The sequence below is a fragment of the Notolepis coatsorum genome (genome assembly GCF_963971535.1).
Source record: "Notolepis coatsorum genome assembly, chromosome: 15".
Lineage (NCBI taxonomy): Eukaryota > Metazoa > Chordata > Actinopteri > Aulopiformes > Paralepididae > Notolepis > Notolepis coatsorum.
Window position 1 is genome coordinate 39,678,718 of NC_140179.1, and position 20,738 is coordinate 39,699,455.

A 20,738-nucleotide genomic window follows, 5' to 3' on the forward strand; every position below is an offset into this window, starting at 1 on the left:
TTTAAAGTGACTTTTCCATTGTGTAAAGTGACTGTTGAGTGTGAGCGTGTGCAGCATGTGTGTGTGAATGAATGAATGAATGAAAACTTTATTTAACAGATTGCAGAATGGGTACAATACAGTACGGCTCAATACATACAATTGTTAAGGGGATGCAGACCTGAGAAAGACGTTTGTCTTGTTTCCATCAGGGTCCCCCATTTTCAATTCATATAGACATTTATGACATACACAACATACATGACATTTATGGCATAGGGACATATAGGTATTTAGTACTGATACATTTGTGACATAAACGGTATTCAAATATACAGTACTGTTACCCCTAGATCCTGACAGAGTATATACATATGATGGGGAGGGGACTGTACATTAGGAGGGGGTGGGTGGGTGGGAGAGAAATATACATACGGCGGGGAGGGAATATATACATGCGGTGGGGAGGAGACTGTCTATTAGGAGGTGGTGGGGGTTTTGGGCATTTACGGTGGCCAGTTTCGAATTGCAGCCTCCCGTAGGTGCTCTTTAAGAGCGGTTTTGAATGTGGGCAGGGATTCACATTCCTTTACAGCTTTGGGTAGGGCGTTCCACATTGTTGTGGCATAATTGCGAAACGTGTTTAGTCCCTTGTTTGATCCGAATCTGGGTTTAACATGATTTGTTGAGCTTCCTCTGGTGTAGTGGTTGTGGTATTCACTGACCTTTGGGAAGTATTTTGACATGTACATGGGCACGTATAGTGTATCTTGTAGACCAGGCCCATTGCAAGTTGCTGTACTCTGTCGTCTACTCTAAGCCATCCTAGGTTGTCAAAGTGGGCAGGGGTGAGGTGGGTTCTGGGGTCCAGGTCAAGACCAGTTTGTTTTGTGATGTTTGTAATTTTGTTTTAAGCGCCTTTGAGGTGCTTTGGTACCATGAGGTGCATGCATAGTCATAGTACCCTTGAATGAGTGCTCCTGCCAGAGTCTTCAGGGTATTCTTGTTTACCAGAGAGGAGATCCGGTACAAGAATCTAGTTCGTTGGTTGACTTTTTTTATTACATTGGATGCCATTTTGTCACAGGAAAGATTTGCCTCTAGGATGGAACCCAGGTAGGTAATTTCGTCTTTCCTTGTGACAATATTGTCACCCACTGTAACTGAGAAGCCGTCGGTCTTGCTGAGTTTGTTATTTGAACCGAAGAGAATGGACTCTGTTTTGCCCATGTGTAATGATAGTTTGTTATCAGCGAGCCATATGCAGATTTTGCCTAGTTCCGAGCTGAGGGTTTTTTCAACCTGCAACTTGTTCTTGTCAGAGACCAGCAGGGCTGAGTCGTCCGCAAACAGGAACAAGTTGCAGTCACAGGCTGATGACATGTCATTTGCATAAATTAGGAAGAGTAGCGGTCCTAGTATGCTTCCTTGTGGAACACCACAGCTCACTGTGAGGGGGGGGATAGAGTACCGTTTACCTCTACCATCTGTTCTCTCCCCTCCAGGTAGGATTGCATCCAGCTCACTGATAAGCTATCAAAACCAATTGCTTTTAGTTTGTCCATTAGAATGGAGTGATTGACGGTGTCGAAGGCCTTTTGTAGGTCCAGCATGACCATGCCGCAGTATTTGCCCGCGTCCACCTCTTGTTTGATGTGGTCGTTCAAATAGAGGAGGCATGTGTCAGTGGAGTGGGACGTTCTGAAGCCAGATTGGAATTCGTATTTTTCTTCCCGCCAGGTACTTTTCGACCTGTTCGTAGACTATTTTCTCCATGACTTTCGAGATGGAGGTAAGAATAGAAACAGGGCGGTAGTTGCCTGGGTCTAATTTGCTGCCCTTTTTGTGCAGAGGGGTCACTCTCGCAATTTTGAAGTCCTTGGGGACGTGCCCCTGTTTTATAGAGAGGTTTATTATGTGTGTGATGACTGGGGTGATGGCGGCTGCTGCGTCTCTGAGGAATTTGGAGGGGATGTTGTCATGGCCAGTGGCCTTGTTAGGTTGGAGGGCGCTCAATTTTTTGAGTACCTCATCGGTTGTTACCATTTCAAGTTTGAAGTCGTCTTTGTGGACCCCTAGGTTTTTGTAGTATGCTACTATGTGTTCTACCCCATAATGCCCTGAGTGGGAGGGTAGTTTGTTTACCAGTGTTGTGGCTATGTTTGTGAAGAAGATGTTTAAGTAATTGGCTACATCCAGCTTGTCTGAGATGAGCGTGTTGTCCGTCTTTATGTTTATGTTTGAGAATCTGGTTTTAAGTTTTTTACTGCAGCCTAGTTGATTATTGAGTAATTTCCAAAGTTCGCGGGGTTTGTTTTGTTTTCCTCAGTTTTGTCGTTGATGAAATTTCTTTTTGCGGTTCTGACCATGGTGTTTACGTCATTTCTTAGTCTGTTTCCTTGAATTTTTTGTTCAACCATGTGGGCTTGGAGTTCACTGTTTGAGCTTTTGGAAAGCTTTGTCTGACTTTTATGAAGTTCAGAGCATTTTTTGTCTCTGGTTTTCATAGCGGCCAGTATTTCAGTGTGCATCCATGGCTCAGCGCGATTTTTAACCCTGGTGGTTCTTATGGGTGCCATGTTGTTGAGTATTGCTGTGAATTTGGTTTTGAATCCAAGCCATGTTTCTTCAACCTGTGTACCACTGAGTTCATCTGACCAGTCCAAGCTCCCCAGTTCTAGGTTAAAGGCCTCTCTAGAGTAAGTTTTGAGGTCTCTAGATGTGACAGCCGGCCTTCTGTTTTAGCTTTTTGCGGGTACAGAAAATCATATAATGATCACTTAACCCGCATGCTATCACCCCTTTATTGGAGATCATTGACTTGTCAGAGGTCAAAATGAGGTCAATGGTGGTTTGTGTCGAATCACATACCCTTGTGGGTTGGGTGATTAGCTGGCTGAAACCGTGCAGATCAGAAAATCTACTGAAGGCCTTGAAGACGGGTGCTGCTTTACGCAGCATATCCGTGTTCCAGTCCCCAATAAGAATTTTTTCTACCCCCTCCACCCCAGCTAAACACCCATCAAGTGTGTCATAAAAGCCACTCTGTTCTGGTGGTCTATAGATTGTGCCTACTAGTACTGGTTTCGCCCTGTCTAATAAGATTTCAATCCAAACAGTTTCAATTTCATCATGGTTAAGGTCAGTACGGTTGATGTATTTGGTATCCTTGTGTATATACACACAGACAGATGTGTGTGCATGCTAAAGTGACTGTTAGTGTGTGAGCATATACAGTATGTGTGTTGTGTGTGTGTGCTTGTGTGTGGAGAGTTTAGTGTTCAAGACTCTGATGGCCTGGGGGAAGAAGCTGAGCCAAAGTCTCTGTCCTAGTTGCTGGTGTGCGCAGGTGTTTGCCTGACCGCAGCAGCTTGAACAGGCTGTTTGCCTTTTTTTTACGACTGAGTCTATGTGTGTTGTCCATGTCAGGTCCTCTGAGATGTGGACCCCCAGGTACTTAAAGCTGCTCACCCTGTCCACGGTAGCTCCATTTATCCACAGTGGTGTGTGTGTCCCCTTCTGTGTTCTCCTAAAATCCACTATCAGCTCCTTGGTTTTACCAATGTTCAGGAGCAGGCTGTTGTCCTGACACCAGCGTGCCAGTACATCAACCTCCTCCCAGTAGGCCTTCTCGTCGTTGTCAGAGATCAGCCCCACCACCACTGTGTCGTCCGCAAACTTCACTATGGAGTTGGAGCTGAACCTGGCCACACAGTCATGTGTGTACAGTGAATACAGCAGGGGGCTGAGAACGCAGCCCTGGGGGGACCCGATACTCAGGGTGATGGTGTTGGAGGTCTGACCCCCCACCCTGACCGCCTGAGGCCTTTCACTCAGAAAGTTCAGTATCCAGGCGCTCAGAGCGAAGCTCAGACCCAGCTCAATCAGCTTGTCCACCAGTCTGGTGGGGACTATGGTGTTGAACGCTGAGCTATAGTCAATGAACAACAGTATCACATAGCCCCCCAACAGTATCAAATAGCCCCCCTTCTGGCTGTCTAGGTAAGAGAGGGTGTTGTGTAGTACCTGAGAGACCGCATCGTCAGTGGACCTGTTTGACCTGTATGCAAATTGCAAAGGGTCCATATCACTGGGAAGGGAGGCACAAATGTAATCCTTAACCAGCCTCTCAAAACATTTCATGGCCACAGAGGTGAGTGCCACCGGTCTGTAGTCATTAAGGCCTGCTGGAGAGGATTTTTTTGGTACAGGGATTATAGTGGACATTTTGAAGGAGGCGGGTACCACGGACTCAGCCAGGGATAGATTGAATATGGTGGTGAACACTGTGGCTAGCTGGTTATCCCATCCGGGCCTGCCGCTTTCCTGGTGTTCACCCTCATAAATGCTCTTCTCACACTGTTTTCCGTCAATGATAGTGTGTGTGTGTCCCCGCGGATGCCCCCCCAGCCCTCCACGACGGCCGGCGCGTCAGTGCCGTCGTTAGCCGGTGAGCTAGCGTCGCCACTGTTTGCACCGAACCGCGTGTAAAAGGAGTTGAGTTAATCCACGAGAGGCGTCGGCACTCCCGATTGAGGGGGCACTGACTTTGTAGTCAGTTATCGTCCGTAGTCCTCGCCATAAACCTCTTGTGTCGTTCTGGGCCATTTGTGCCTCCATCTTGCCAGTGTATGTCCTCTTAGCAAGCTTTACGGCCTTGCGCAGAGTATAGACTAGCCTTATACTCATCCATATTTCCTGACACTCTGCCCGTGTTATAAGCAGCGGTGCGAGCATTCAGGGCCACTCGGATAGTATTGTCAACCCACGGTTTCTGGTTTGGGAAGACCCGAACCTTCTTCGTGGGTACAATGCTATCTGCTAGTGTTGTTATAAAACTCACAAAAACCTGAGTGAACTCACTGACGTCACTGGAGCTCGACCGAAACATCTGCCAGTCGACGTCATCCAGTGCGTCCTTTAGCGTGGCCTCTGATTGGTCAGACCACTTCTTTACCTCACGTGACACGATAGCGTCACGTGATCTCTGCCGGTAGGCCGGGAAAAGCAAGATGGCGTCATGATCAGATGTGCTCGTTGAACCAGCTAATGGAGGGGCCAGTACTGCCTTGTAACCGGTTCTAAACGGGGTGTAACAATGATCAAGCATATTTCCTCCCCTGGTGGTGCAAGAGATGTGCTGGAAGAAGTTTGGCATCACTTTCTTCAGATTCGCCTGGTTGAAATTGCCGGCTATGATCATGGCTGCGTCTGGGTGTTTGATCTGGTGTTTGTCCAAATGGTCCCGCAGATCGGCCATGGCCCTGGCGGTATCCGCTTGTGGTGGAATGTACATCGCTGTCATGATTATGGCGGTGAATTCTCCGGGGAGATAAAACGGGCGACATTGAATGGACAGATGTTCCAGGTCCGGCGAGCATGAACGAGAAAGTATCTTTACCTCTTTGGGGCTAACCCAACTGTTAGTGTGTGTGAGTGCTGAGTGCATCTGCCTTATGCATCATCACCAAGCCGTTTCTCCACTGGCTCTTAGATGTGCGCACTAAGCAATGTAATAAATAAATAAAACCAACAATAAATAATATCATAGAAAACAAGAGGAATATGAATGGTCTATTCCAGCGTTTCCCAAACTTAGGGTCGCGGACCCGTTTTTATTAGGTCACCAATTAAAAAAAATTATCAGAATGTTGCTCAATGTTGGGGTTTAAGGTTGAGCGACGGAGGGAGGGGGTAAGAAATGGAGAGTTGAAAAAGGGGTGAGAAATAGAAAGGAGTTAATAAACTGATAAACTTCTTTATCAGTAGTTTATAAATGTATGTTATGGCAATTCATGATGTATTTTTGTAAGTTTGGGTCCCGGGTAAACACCAAATTTCTCTTTTGGGTCTCGAGCTGAAAACGTTTGGGAACCCCTGGTCTATTCCATTATAGCTACATCCACGCGATTGGGTTCAGTTCTTATTTATTTATTTTTGGACATGGTTCGTTGAGTCATGACTATATATAAAACGTGATTGTTAATGATACAAATATTGTCATATTTAGAATCGAAGTGACACAATCCCCAAGGATTTCTCCCAAAGAAAGCTGTTAAAAATGAAACTGTCCGACTTACGACTGCCTTTTAGAGTTTGTAAATCCAACAACGAATTTACAATACAAAGCCGTTCGAGAATGCCGAATAAGTTCGTAAATTGTATTACGAAGGAATTCCTTGGTAACTTTCACGTATGTCCATTCGAGAATGAGGACCATTGTTTTTTCTTTAGGGACCACTCAAAATAAAATATTGGTGTTCATGTAATGAGGTGTTTATGATTCATGACAGGACCTAGAAGAAAAGGTGGAGATTTCAAAGCAAGCGTTTGTAGAGCTGGTCCAAACTTTGCTTGATAATCCATCTGGAAGGAAAGACTTTTTCAAGGTTTGTTGCTGCAACATTATTCCCACAAACCTTGGTACTTGATATATTGCAAAGAGGAAAACACAAACTAAATATGTCTTTTATTATTTGTTTATTTTTATGAAGGATGTATTCCCAGTCCAGTATGATGCCTGTTTTGACACAACATTACAAATCCTGGTGTGGGAGTTCCTGTCCAGACTGGAGGAGTTCTTGCCAGTGCCAAGTTTTTCACAGGTAACGTTATTCAGGAACTAAAGACCAGACGTTTCACAGGTAAAGTACTACAGGAACCAAAGACCAGACGTTTCACAGGTAAAGTTATGCAGGAACCAAATACCATTCCACTAGTTCAGGGGTCGGCAACCTTTACTATCGAAAGAGCCATTTTCCCCCCTCCTGCACAAAATAAAATTCATCTGGAGCCGCAAAACATATTTACCCTTAAAATAAAGATAACACAGTGTATAATGTTTATATTAGGGCTGTCAGTTTATCGCGTTAAATTAGATTAACTAATTACACAGCAAATTATCGCGTTGTGAAAATTACGGTAACAAAAAATTTATTAAAACATTTATTTTTTTATTTAATTTAAATATTTTTGTATCTCATTCATTCCATAAGAACGTAGAATACACATTTACAAACTTTTTTTAATATGGTCCATTTGCATGTTCTTGGTATCCGATTCTAGGGACATCTATGGATCTCAGGGAATGTATTCCCAGTGTCAGAAATACTGTCTGTTACTAGGCTTGAGTAAATTGTAATGAACCAAATGAGAATATCAATTAAACTTTTTTTTGTTTATCTTTGACTGTGAATAACACTATGCTAAAATTGATTAAACAGAAGGTTTTGTAGATACAGTACTGAATTCTGCCATCCGGACACATGCAATTTGAAATATGATTATAGAATATCGAATATCAGGCCTAAAATGGTTATGTGATTAAAATGCGATTAATTAATTACAAATCCTGTAATTAATTAGATGCATTTTTGTAATCGCCTGACAGCACTAGTTTATATACTTATACTCAGTGCCGTCTGGGAGAAATGCAAGGCTCTGTGCGAGATTTAAACGCGAGCCCCTCCCTAAAGGTAAAACAATTTTTTATATTTTATTAATTAACAAGAAAAAAAATGTGTGCATACAGTCAACGTATTCTTAAATAATAGCGCTGGGCATATGATACAGTCAACGTATTCATAAATAATAGCGCTGCCCGAGGCTTATGGCGCTTTCACATATAGTTTTGGTGGACTCTGTGCGATTCTGGGGGTGAAGTTGCAACATTGTTGCATTCTTCATTCGGTTAGTCTGCATTCACATTGCAATTTGTCAAGTGCACCAAACTTTCTGAACAATGTCACGTGGTCGAAAAGGGCGCTCATCTATTGGACACAACAGAGTGAAAATGTGTGTATGTGAATACGAGCCCTATCGTGTGTGTGTAGTAGACTCAGCGGGAGGAGTGTAGCGGAGAGAGAGTCGGGGAGCGGACGGTCTCTCGGTTTGATTGCACTGAAGCGCTGGTGAGGTTGACCGGTGAGGAGGTTTTTTTGCCCGCGTGTGTGTGTGTGTGACTGCGAGCCCTGTCTGACTCCAGTTCCACCATTTGACCGAATGTCCCGCATCCCGCATATTGAGAGGATGTCCCTCTTTTCGAAGCAAAAAAATAACATGGGTCTAAAAGCCCCTCCCTACAGTAAACGTAGCAATCCGCCTCTTGTCCACACACATTGCTCTGCTCGTGACGCTACCTCATATCGCAGATCTGATTGGTTAGGTAGTAATTTAGCGCTCTGCTCGTGAGAGTCGTGAGTCACTTCCTATATTTGGTCCGCGTTTGGTCCGATGAAGCGAACCGAGACCTACGTTTTCAGGCGGACCAGAGTTTGTGTGTTTGGTCCGCACCAGAGTTCGACTGAGCATTCACACCACCCAAAAAAAAGCGGACTATCCAAGAAAACGAACTCTGGTCCGATAGTCCGCACCATAACAGCTCTGGTGTGAAAGCACCCTTAGTGGCAATGCACCTGTCCAGTCGTACACCTGGCAGTAACAGGGAAAATGCATAAAACACCCCTGGAACCTGATAAACAAGCTTAAAGCCAGGTTAATTTTTCAAGCACGACATGCAGATTTGCAGTTTTGCCGTATTTGAATCGAACTCTATAAGCTTAGTACACACGTCACAAACTGCACGAGCACAGTGTGAAATGTTCCCAAAGAGCAACTTGTAAAAGCTGCATGATGCAACACACCGAGTGAGAGTGACAGTGTGAGAGAGAGAGAGTGAGTGAGTGAGTAAACCGTGGAGCTGACAAAAGTTCACAAGTCCCATGATATTGTCCCCCCCCGTTGGGATGAACTTGGGAGTCTGTTCCTAGTTTATCTGCCACACATTAGCACTCGGCGATAACGTAGCTAACGATAAGGTTAGCTAACGCTAGTTAGCTGTCCCTGCCTTTAGCTAAGTGATAAGTGCCGGCATAAGCCTAGGTCAGATTGATAACCCCATAACTCATTGGTCCGCATCTCAACTTCAAGCAGCGTCCTGCGACGTCTGTGATGTCTAGGACTCAATGCGTCTACAAACTGCAGGGGTTAAACCCAATCGACCCAGGCCCACACATGCACTCCTCCGTCCTCTCCAGTCATGCGGTTGATTGATTGGAGTTGCGGAGTATATTTATTCTATTTTGCACTGAGAAGGACTTTTCCTATTCATAGGATATCCATTTAACTTATTTGGTTTCACGTATTACCACTGTATGGCTTTACTTGATAATCACATTTATACAGAACCCACCTTTAGTATACATATACATATACATGTTTCTCCTTAGGCCTCCGTATGGATAAAGCCACACTTCTAAAGTTTTTACATCATTAATCAGGAACATTACGGGACCGCGTGGTTGTCGGCTGGTTTCTAAAGTCTTTACATCATAAATCAGAACGCAAAGGGTGGAGTTACAATGCAAACAACATTTCGATGCTTACCCGTCCGTCTGGTCAGAAGAATGGATACAAAAAGATATATTTATAAAGAAGTATTTTTAATTAGAAAAGGCAAGTTACAAAAGAGACTTCATTGGAAAATTTCCAATTTAGTTAAAAGAAGTATAAAACAAAACATCTCATCTGGCACGGCTTGTGCCCGGTGTCTGCAAGCACCATCTTCCTATCCCTCCAAAAAGTCTCAAAATCTGCCTGTGATCTGGCCAGTTGGCCTTTATAAAGGGCCCCAGATCTCTTTGCTTATTGGTCCAAATACAGCGCTGTCACTGTGATGTCATTTCACCAGCCAGTCAATGCACGGTACGTGGGGACTGGCTCTCCTCCCATCCTACTCTACTAGGCCGTAACTTGAAAAGTAATTGTAACATTTTTGCTGGAACAGACTCCCTTTGTCTCTGTTGTGGAAAGTCCCTTCACTTTTCATCTCATTCAGACCCCACAAAGGGTTAACCGGTCAACCATGCGTCTGCCGGCCGGAGAGCTCCGGGAAGAGGCCCTGCCTGGCAAGGTCGCATTCTTATGGTTAACTCCCTACTGCAGGCTCATGTGGAGGTAGGGAGACAGATGCATCTGTACAGACCAAGCAAATCATTCTTCTCTACGCAGAAGCATATAATTGAATACTGAAGCATATTAAAAATAGGTTAGATTCACACAATCACTGTCTTCCAACCAGAGTTTTAGTTTTAAAGTGTATAAAGAATATACTGGTTATAAAAGAACAAACAGGAATGTCAATTTCAAGAAGGGTCACTGTTCTGTGGCACTCAACATGTGTCCACACATAACGTGTTTCTATTCCATTGTCCAGGAAGAATCTACAGACATTCCCCATAATCATATATAAGATCAGGATGTCATACTACCCAGTGTCACTTAGTTGGCTGTGACACTTTACACCCCCTCTGTCATCCTGGTCGGTCATTTTCCATTGTCTTAATAGCGTCTGTACTGGGGGACGAGATGGCGATTGTGGGGTCACGTGGCTGTGACTCTCCACACCCCCTCTGCCATCTTGGTTCCCTGTTACCCTGGTAGCCGGCGGGAAGACTTGCATCTGTTGTTCCCTGGCTGGACGGCTCGACAGGATAGGGGTCACGTTGTTGCTTGGTATCCGGCGGGAAGACTTGCATCTGTTGTTCCCGGCCAACGCACCTGAAGACAACACCTGGTGGTCATCGTGTGGTCACCTTGGTCATCTTGGTCATCTTGGGGTCACCCCCTCTGACCTCTTGGATCTCTCCCATAGTTTGAGGTAGGTTGAATTGTCACTTCTCGGGCGACCCCACGGGAGGGGGGTCTACCCTGTCCGTAGGCCTCGCAGGACATCACAGATACAGTCCACAGAGGACTCATTTCTTTTCTCTCTTTCAGGTCCATTCAGGGCTCTCGTCGCCCTGTAACCTGGGTCCAGGCCGATGTCTCTCCGTCCGGTCTAGGAGGTCTAGGAGGTCTGGGAGGTCTAGGAGGTCTGGGAGGTCTGGGAGGTCTAGATGAGGACCTTGAGGATGCTCTGGAGCTTGACCTATCCCGGTCTTCCTCCATTTCCGAGTTCTGACCTGAGTCAGTATATTCCTTCTTGCCATTCGCTGCGTCGTCCGCTGACTCCGGGGGACCTCTCCCCCCCCCCCCCCGTCTAAGAATGCTCCTGGCCCGAAATAGGGCAGGTTCTGATCCTTCCGGTCCGAACTGTACTGTCGGTCTCCTTGGTGTATCCTAAGGAGGGAGGTCGGTTCTTTCCAGGATCGCAACTTATTCACTTTGATCATCTGATCCTTCATATTGCGTACAGCTCTCTCTGCCACCCCGTTCGTATCGGGCTGGTAGGGTACAGAGTATTGGGCCATTACACCCGCTTCCTCCAGTAGTTTCAGTCCTGCTCTCAGACACTGCTATTCGTCTCGATGGCACTGGTTCAGGTTTTGTCCCCCTTACCAGCGCACATTGTTCACAGACCTTTCGGACTGTTGTTTCCGTCCACTTCCTTCTTGCACAGGGGGTCTACCCTGTGTTGTGCTTGTCTCGGTCCAGACTGGGTAGTTAGTTACTGTTTATGTCTGGTATTAGCTCCGGCTAGTTAGCCAGCTTGTAGATTCAGGCTATGTAGCCTCTTATAGACTCAGCTCCTGCTGATAACACCAGCCTGTATTATTACGCCGGTTCCACTTCCGTCACAGTAGCAGGACTTATGCAGGACTTATTCTGATTTTAAGTAAACATTAGGTTATTTCTAGTTCAGGTGACCTGGTACCTATTTTTCTACTTAGGTTTCGACTGTAAGTAAACATTACGTAACTTTTTAGTCATGAGTGATCTTTCACTGCAATCACAAAAATATACTTTAAGTGTGATTCTTTCTTTGAGTAGAACCTTCTACGTTTTTGACTGTAAGAAAACATTACGTAACTTTTTAGTCATGAGTGATCTTTCACTGCAATCACAAAAATATACTTTACGTGTGATTCTTTCTTTGAGTAGAACCTTCTACATTTTTGACTGTAAGAAAACATTACGTAACTTTTTAGTCATGAGTGATCTTTCACTGCAATCACAAAAATATACTTTAAGTGTGATTCTTTCTTTGAGTAGAACCTTCTACGTTTTTGACTGTAAAAAAACATTACGTAACTTTTTAGTCATGAGTGATCTTTCACTGCAATCACAAAAATATACTTTAAGTGTGATTCTTTCTTTGAGTAGAACCTTCTACGTTTTTGACTGTAAGAAAACATTACGTAACTTTTTAGTCATGAGTGATCTTTCACTGCAATCACAAAAATATACTTTAAGTGTGATTCTTTCTTTGAGTAGAACCTTCTACATTTTTGACTGTAAGAAAACATTACGTAACTTTTTAGTCATGAGTGATCTTTCACTGCAATCACAAAAATATACTTTAAGTGTGATTCTTTCTTTGAGTAGAACCTTCTACGTTTTTGACTGTAAGAAAACATTACGTAACTTTTTAGTCATGAGTGATCTTTCACTGCAATCACAAAAATATACTTTAAGTGTGATTCTTTCTTTGAGTAGAACCTTCTACGTTTTTGACTGTAAGAAAACACTACGTAACTTTTTAGTCATGAGTGATCTTTCACTGCAATCACAAAAATATACTTTAAGTGTGATTCTTTCTTTGAGTAGAACCTTCTACATTTTTGACTGTAAGAAAACATTACGTAACTTTTTAGTCATGAGTGATCTTTCACTGCAATCACAAAAATATACTTTAAGTGTGATTCTTTCTTTGAGTAGAACCTTCTACGTTTTTGACTGTAAGAAAACATTACGTAACTTTTTAGTCATGAGTGATCTTTCACTGCAATCACAAAAATATACTTTAAGTGTGATTCTTTCTTTGAGTAGAACCTTCTACGTTTTTGACTGTAAGAAAACATTACGTAACTTTTTAGTCATGAGTGATCTTTCACTGCAATCACAAAAATATACTTTAAGTGTGATTCTTTCTTTGAGTAGAACCTTCTACGTTTTTGACTGTAAGAAAACATTACGTTTGATTGATTGATTGAAAACTTTATTAACAGATTGCAGAATGGGTACAATACAGTACAGCTCAATACACACAATTGTTAAGGGGATGCAGACCAGAGAAAGACTTTCGTCTTGTTTACATCAGGGTCCCCCATTTTCAATTCATCTGGACATATATGACATACATGACATACAGATAGTCAGTACTGCTACATCTATACATTTATGACATACCAGATTTGCAAATACAGTACTGTTTGTGATACAGAAGGAGTCAGGAAAAGGGAGTATATACATTTGACGTAGAAACTGTACATTGGAGGAGGTTGGGTGGGGGGGGGTTGGGTACACTGGGATATTGACAACCATACTGGGTCATCTACATTGGAGGTGGTTGGGGGGGGGGGGCACACTGTATATACAAGCAAAACTGTACATTGAGGGGGGGGGGGAGACACTGTACAAACAAACAAAATTGTACATTGGACTATTGACAAAACCATACTAGGTAAATGACTGTACATTGGAGGGGGTTGGGTTAGGATATTTACAGGGGCCAGTGTTGAATTGCAGTCTCCCGTAGGTGTCCCTTGAGAGAGGTTTTGAAAGTGGGTAGTGATCCACATTCCTTTACAGCTTTGGGTAGGGCGTTCCACATTGATGTGGCATAATTGCGAAACGTGTTTAGTCCCTTATTTGAGCCGAATCTGGGTTTAACATGATTTGTGGAGCTCCCTCTGGTGTTGTGATCGTGGTATTCACTGACCTTTGGGAAGTATTTTGACATGTACATGGGTACCTTGGTCGTGTAGTGTATCTTGTAGACCAGGCCCATTGCAAGTTGCTGTACTCTGTCGTCTACTCTAAGCCATCCTAGGTTGTCAAAGTGGGCAGGGGTGAGGTGGGTTCTAGGAGTAAGGTCAAGCAGTAGTCTGACCAGTTTGTTTTGAGATGTTTGTAATTTTGTTTTTAGCGCCTTTGAGGTGCTTTGGTACCATGAGGTGCAAGCATAGTCGTAGTACCCCTGAATGAGTGCTCCTGCCAGAGTCTTCAGGGTATTCTTGTTTACCAGAGAGGAGATCCGGTACAAGAATCGAGTTCGTTGGTTGACTTTTTTTATTACATTGGATGCCATTTTGTCACAGGAGAGATTAGCCTCTAGGATGGAACCCAGGTAGGTAATTTCATCTTTCCTTGTGACAATATTGTCACCCACTGTAACTGAGAAGCCGTCGGTCTTGCTGAGTTTGTTATTTGAACCGAAGAGAATGGACTCTGTTTTGCCCATGTGTAATGATAGTTTGTTATCAGCGAGCCATATGCAGATTCTGCCTAGTTCCGAGCTGAGGGTTTTTTCAACCTGTAACTTGTTCTTGTCAGATCATGAGTGATCATGAGTGATCTTTCACTGCAATCACAAAAATATACTTTAAGTGTGATTCTTTCTTTGAGTAGAACCTTCTACGTTTTTGACTGTAAGAAAACATTACGTAACTTTTTAGTCATGAGTGATCTTTCACTGCAATCACAAAAATATACTTTAAGTGTGATTCTTTCTTTGAGTAGAACCTTCTACGTTTGGTTTTTTCAAATCTGTAATTAATTCTACTCCAGAGGCACCTGACAGCAGTCATTTCGGTTCATATTCTTTCGGCTTTTGATACCTATTTAAATAGTATAAAGCCCAACTCACTTGAACTCATGTTCTTAGCCCCGGAACCTCCAATCCGTTTTGACAGACCTATAAACCAGTGACTTGGCCGCCTAAGCACCACAGCGTCCTGTGTGCTGAGGCTTCCAAGTCCCCACAAATCTGATAGGCCCGTCGGATACAGAGACCCTGATGCTCGCTCTGTCCCCCCGCGTCAAGGTGCTAAGCTTGATGAGAGTTTGCAGAGTCTAAATTTTTTGCCCATGGGCGCTGGTGAGTGTACATCTCATGCAGCTGATATGGCTGGTAGGGTGCTAACTCACCAAATGGTTGCTGTCAGGAAATCCCTTCTGAATGAAATAGATTACAAATTCACTTTACTTTACTCTGGGTTTAGAGCAAGGACGGACATCTTTACATATTATACTTAGAATATATACAAAATGCATGTAGTATTCTATGTCATGTTTCTTCCTAAATGACAATAACACTTTATATTATTCCTCTTGACAGATGAGCTGTATGTCAAGTGCAGTTTGCACTTGCTTGAGTGTCATGTGTCAGGGCCCCAGAAGGTAATTTCTCCCTTATCTCTGCTTCCGGGATTTGAATTCCTCCCTTGTTGCCTTCCTTTCTGCTTGCTGTTCTGGGGTTAATGCGGCCCACTCGTCTGGAGGTAGGTATAGGTAATTCTTCTTCCGGGATTTGGATTCCTCCCTTCTTGCCCTCGTCTCTGCTTGCTGTTCTGGGGTTAATGCCCCCCAGTTGTCTGCAGAGAGGTATTCGATGCCGGAAGGATCCTTTTTCCTTGTTCTCTCCTTGGTTGTTTTCGGGGGAAGCTCCTGGGAGGCCCCTTTTGTCAGATAGCATTTTGACTTGGTCATACAGCATACACTCGATACGTAACTGGTCTTGTGACCATGCTGCGCATCGGGCTGCCAGTAGGTTACCCCCTGGGACTCCTCCGAATAGCTTTTCAAGCAGTAAGCATGATCCCTGCATAGGTGTTCCATTCATGACTGATTCGGCTGCAACACTGAGAGACATGCTCCCGTCTCGCACCTGTGGGATCAGTCTCTCCACCATGTTATCCCCTGGATCTTGACCGGGGGTCCTTACTCCTCTTTCCATCCGTTGCGCCATTGAGGCCTTTTCTGTGAACGGCCGTTTTGGCTGCGCTTCACATAGCTTTGGGCTAGGTAGCCATCCAGGTCGCCTTTCTATGAACGGCCGTTTTGGCTGCGCTTCACATAGCTTTGGGCTAGGTAGCCATCCAGTTCGCCTTTCTGTGAACGGCCGTTTTGGCTGCGCTTCACGTAGCTTTGGGCTAGGTAGCCATCCAGGTCGCCTTTCTGTGAACGGCCGTTTTGGCTGCGCTTCACATAGCTTTGGGCTAGGTAGCCATCCAGTTCGCCTTTCTGTGAACGGCCGTTTTGGCTGCGCTTCACATAGCTTTGGGCTAGGTAGCCATCCAGGTCGCCTTTCTGTGAACGGCCGTTTTGGCTGCGCTTCACATAGCTTTGGGCTAGGTAGCCATCCAGTTCGCCTTTCTGTGAACGGCCGTTTTGGCTGCGCTTCACATAGCTTTGGGCTAGGTAGCCATCCAGTTCGCCTTTCTGTGAACGGCCGTTTTGGCTGCGCTTCACATAGCTTTGGGCTAGGTAGCCATCCAGTTCGCCTTTCTGTGAACGGCCGTTTTGGCTGCGCTTCACATAGCTTTGGGCTAGGTAGCCATCCAGTTCGCCTTTCTGTGAATGGCCGTTTTGGCTGCGCTTCACATAGCTTTGGGCTAGGTAGCCATCCAGTTCGCCTTTCTGTGAACGGCCGTTTTGGCTGCGCTTCACATAGCTTTGGGCTAGGTAGCCATCCAGTTCGCCTTTCTGTGAACGGCCGTTTTGGCTGCGCTTCACATAGCTTTGGGCTAGGTAGCCATCCAGTGAACATTCAGTGAACTTGTGGCTAGTTAGCTCTCGTCTGGCTAGGGCCAGTTCACTTCCTGTGGGCAAAGCACGAAATTATGTTGCACTTGTAACTCCCCCCAGAGCTCTATAAACATTACGTTACCCTTTAGTTGTGAGTAAACGTTGCTTTAATCACAAAGATAGAGTTTTCTATTCATTTGTGATATCCCCGAGTAGAGCCTTCCACTCGAGTCGCCAGTAGAGCTTTCTACTTAAATTTTTTGTCAAATCTGTAATGAATTTTTGGCCGTTAGCACCTATTCAGTTAGTATAAATGCCCAACGCCAGGGACGCCATGATAAGTGCCGGCATAAGCCTAGGTCAGATTGATAACCCCATAACTCATTGGTCCGCATCTCAACTTCAAGCAGCGTCCTGCGACGTCTGTGATGTCTAGGACTCAATGCGTCTACAAACTGCAGGGGTTAAACCCAATCGACCCAGGCCCACACATGCACTCCTCCGTCCTCTCCAGTCATGCGGTTGATTGATTGGAGTTGCGGAGTATATTTATTCTATTTTGCACTGAGAAGGACTTTTCCTATTCATAGGATATCCATTTAACTTATTCGGTTTCACGTATTACCACTGTATGGCTTTACTTGATAATCACATTTATACAGAACCCACCTTTAGTATACATATACATGTTTCTCCTTAGGCCTCCGTATGGATAAAGCCACACTTCTAAAGTTTTTACATCATTAATCAGGAACATTACGGGACCGCGTGGTTGTCGGCTGGTTTCTAAAGTCTTTACATCATAAATCAGAACGCAAAGGGTGGAGTTACAATGCAAACAACATTTCGATGCTTACCCGTCCGTCTGGTCAGAAGAATGGATACAAAAAGATATATTTATAAAGAAGTATTTTTAATTAGAAAAGGCAAGTTACAAAAGAGACTTCATTGGAAAATTTCCAATTTAGTTAAAAGAAGTATAAAACAAAACATCTCATCTGGCACGGCTTGTGCCCGGTGTCTGCAAGCACCATCTTCCTATCCCTCCAAAAAGTCTCAAAATCTGCCCGTGATCTGGCCAGTTGGCCTTTATAAAGGGCCCCAGATCTCTTTGCTTATTGGTCCAAATACAGCGCTGTCACTGTGATGTCATTTCACCAGCCAGTCAATGCACGGTACGTGGGGACTGGCTCTCCTCCCATCCTACTCCACTAGGCCGTAACTTGAAAAGTAATTGTAACGTAATCCATCAGGATAAGTGGAAGGTGGAGATTTTGAAAAAACCTAAACTTAGAAAATATATTGCAATTAAAAATGAGTATTTTACTGAACCTTATGTAATGTTAAACTTAAAGAGAAGACGGAGGTCTCTGTGTGCCCAGTTGAGGTCTGGCACCCTGCCATTGGCTGTGGAAGTGGGTAGATTCCAGGGTAAACCTGAGGAGGAGCGGTTGTGTGTTCTGTGTGATCTGGGAGTGGTGGAGGATGAATATCATTTTGTTTTTTATTGCCCTTTGTACACCACTTTGAGGAGGGCTTTATTTGAAAAAATTCAAATTGTAAACCCAGATTTGTTTTGGCAGTCTGAGAGCTGTATGTTGAGTTGTTTTTTTGTGGAGGACATCTTCGGTTTTGCAGGATTTTTGGAGAAGGCATGGCACCTGAGACAAAACACACTGTATCCTATATAATTGTATTTGAATTCACCTTGTTTTTCTGTTTATTTACATTGAGTACAGCTTGTGTTATATTACGTTTTATTGTATTTTCTTGTATTTTTTTTATGGCCATCTTGGTCTATGTCATTTGTTAAGTAATTGGTAAAGTATATTATTATATACTTATTGTTATGTGTCTTGTAAGCCCATATGGGCTGGGCATACATCTGTATGTAAGACACGAAAATAAAAAATATCAAATCAAAAAAAAAATGTAACGTTTTTGCTGGAACAGACTCTCTTTGTCTCTGCTGTGGAAAGTCCCTTCACTTTTCATCTCATTCAGACCCCACAAAGGGTTAACCGGTCAACCATGCGTCTGCCGGCCGGAGAGCTCCGGGAAGAGGCCCTGCCTGGCAAGGTTGCATTCTTATGGTTAACTCCCTACTGCAGGCTCATGTGGAGGTAGGGAGACAGATGCATCTGTACAGACCAAGCAAATCATTCTTCTCTACGCAGAAGCATATAATTGAATACTGAAGCATATTAAAAATAGGTTAGATTCACACAATCACTGTCTTCCAACCAGAGTTTTAGTTTTAAAGTGTATAAAGAATATACTGGTTATAAAAGAACAAACAGGAATGTCAATTTCAAGAAAGGGTCACTGTTGTTCTGTGGCACTCAACATGTGTCCACACATAACGTGTTTCTATTCCATTGTCCAGGAAGAATCTACAGACATTCCCCATAATCATATATAAGATCAGGATGTCATACTACCCAGTGTCACTTAGTTGGCTGTGACACTTTACACTAAGCTACTAGCCGACATGGCTAGCCCGACTGAACGTTATAACACGCAACAACTTTCATCTTCAGTCCATCTGCCGAACGTCCTCTTCGTCTTGGCATAACCTAATCACTATACTTTGTATTGATAAGCTTACGGCACGCAGCGTTATTTCTTCTGCTCCGATGCTGCACATTTGGTTTTCAAAAGTAGGATGCTCTTGGCCAAGACATTCGCTTGCTCCCGTGGATAGCGCCGAATAGACCCTGTACCTGTACCCCCTCCCCTCGTGGATAATAGCGGTCTTCTTCACATCTCTCTATCGACTACCAGACCGACGCCAACCAGCTCCCCCTAGTGTTGTCCTCCCACGATGCTTTGCACAAAAGTAAACGTGTCATTGAATGAAACCAATAGTATATCTGCAGAGCCTGGAACACTATTCTACAAACGTGTCTAATGTGAAATATATAAGCATGTAAGCAAAACTAGATTTTAGGTCTGTGATGGAAAGTGATTGTTAACATTCTATTTATTTTTATTAAAAAAAAGATATTATATATATATATATCTTCTCTTCTCGCGAGGCCTTGTGTGGCCGCACTGCTCGCACGCCCCTAGCGGCGCCCTGCTTATACTATATATAGAGAGAGCGATTGGAATTTATTCAAAAGCTTATTTCTAGTATGTACCTATTGTTATTTTTCGTTCGGGCTCAATTGTCGGAGAGGACACGGGTAGAAAATACAGCTGTCACCAAATCCATTTAGAATAAGAGACAACGGACCCAGTACTTTGTTGGTGGTGTGAAAATATTAAATATCTTTGGAACAGTTTGTGTTAAATTTGATCTTTTTGCAAATTGAAAGTGAACAAGAACACTTAAAAGTAACAAATTGAAAGAGCATCTCTGTTGCATAAAGGCTGGCTGGCAGTGTGCATAGAATAAGGCATATTATTGAAATTAATTAACAAACGCATCTATTAATAAAGTATATCTGGAAGACCATCTGTTGGAGGCTGTCGTTTTCAACAGATGTATTACCATTCTACTCTTCAAGACATTTTCAACCCCACTGGAAATGATTGTGACCCTGTGATCTTCCAATCAAAGACCTTAAACATTTGACATAGCTCTGTTATTGTGTTGCTATTTTCAATCTGTAGAGTTGACACCTATGTTCATCTAAGACTACTAAATTAGATGTTGTTAGTCTGTTCTATTGATGTGTTCCTTTGCGTAAATCTCACTTAGAATAAAGAGGATTAAGTCAGTGATGACATCGTTCCATCTTTTTCAGATAGCGTCCAGTTCCTCCACCGTTCTCCTGGACTCAGATGAAGGTCAGCAGTTTGTCTCAGACCCTGAAGATCTGAAGATGCTTCTGCAGCATCACAGACAGCATAAAACGATGACAAAAAGTAAGAACCTTTTTCTTATTTAAGTTTTCCTGTTAAATTATTCTTTACTGTCTTTCATTCAGAAGCAACACCAGTACTATTAGTTCTCTTAAACAGAATTGTGTCACTAACACCACATCTTTCTGTTCATCAGATCAGTTCTTCTTCCCGTCAGACACCATCCTGTCAACACTTGCATATAAACTGACTTCAGAGATGTGTAAAGATCAAGATAAACACACTATGGAGAATACAAGAGGTGTGTACAATATGGTTAGATAATAAGACACTCAGTGAGATTATATAGAGATCAAATCAGTTATTATTTAGGTCAAACTACAAAAAATACAGGGTATCCGCGGATCCTTAAAAAGTCTTAAATTTGTTTATCAATAATTAAGGCCTTAGTTTGTCTTAAAATGTCTTAAATCCATTTCAGA

General features: G+C 43.5%; 1 protein-coding gene across 1 annotated transcript in view; it reads left to right on the forward strand.

Moving 5' to 3' along the window:
• The window catches only part of LOC311242020 (uncharacterized protein), a gene marked incomplete at its 3' end in the record, with an annotated part of 85,849 nt that extends 65,507 nt beyond the window's left edge, over positions 1-20,342 (forward strand). The window contains exons 8-10 of the mRNA XM_084330976.1: positions 6,273-6,368; positions 6,474-6,584; positions 20,199-20,342. Coding sequence (XP_084187102.1) covers positions 6,273-6,368; positions 6,474-6,584; positions 20,199-20,342 — 351 coding nt within the window. The remainder of the gene's footprint in view (positions 1-6,272; positions 6,369-6,473; positions 6,585-20,198) is intronic.
• Between the last annotated feature and the right edge of the window lie 396 nt (positions 20,343-20,738).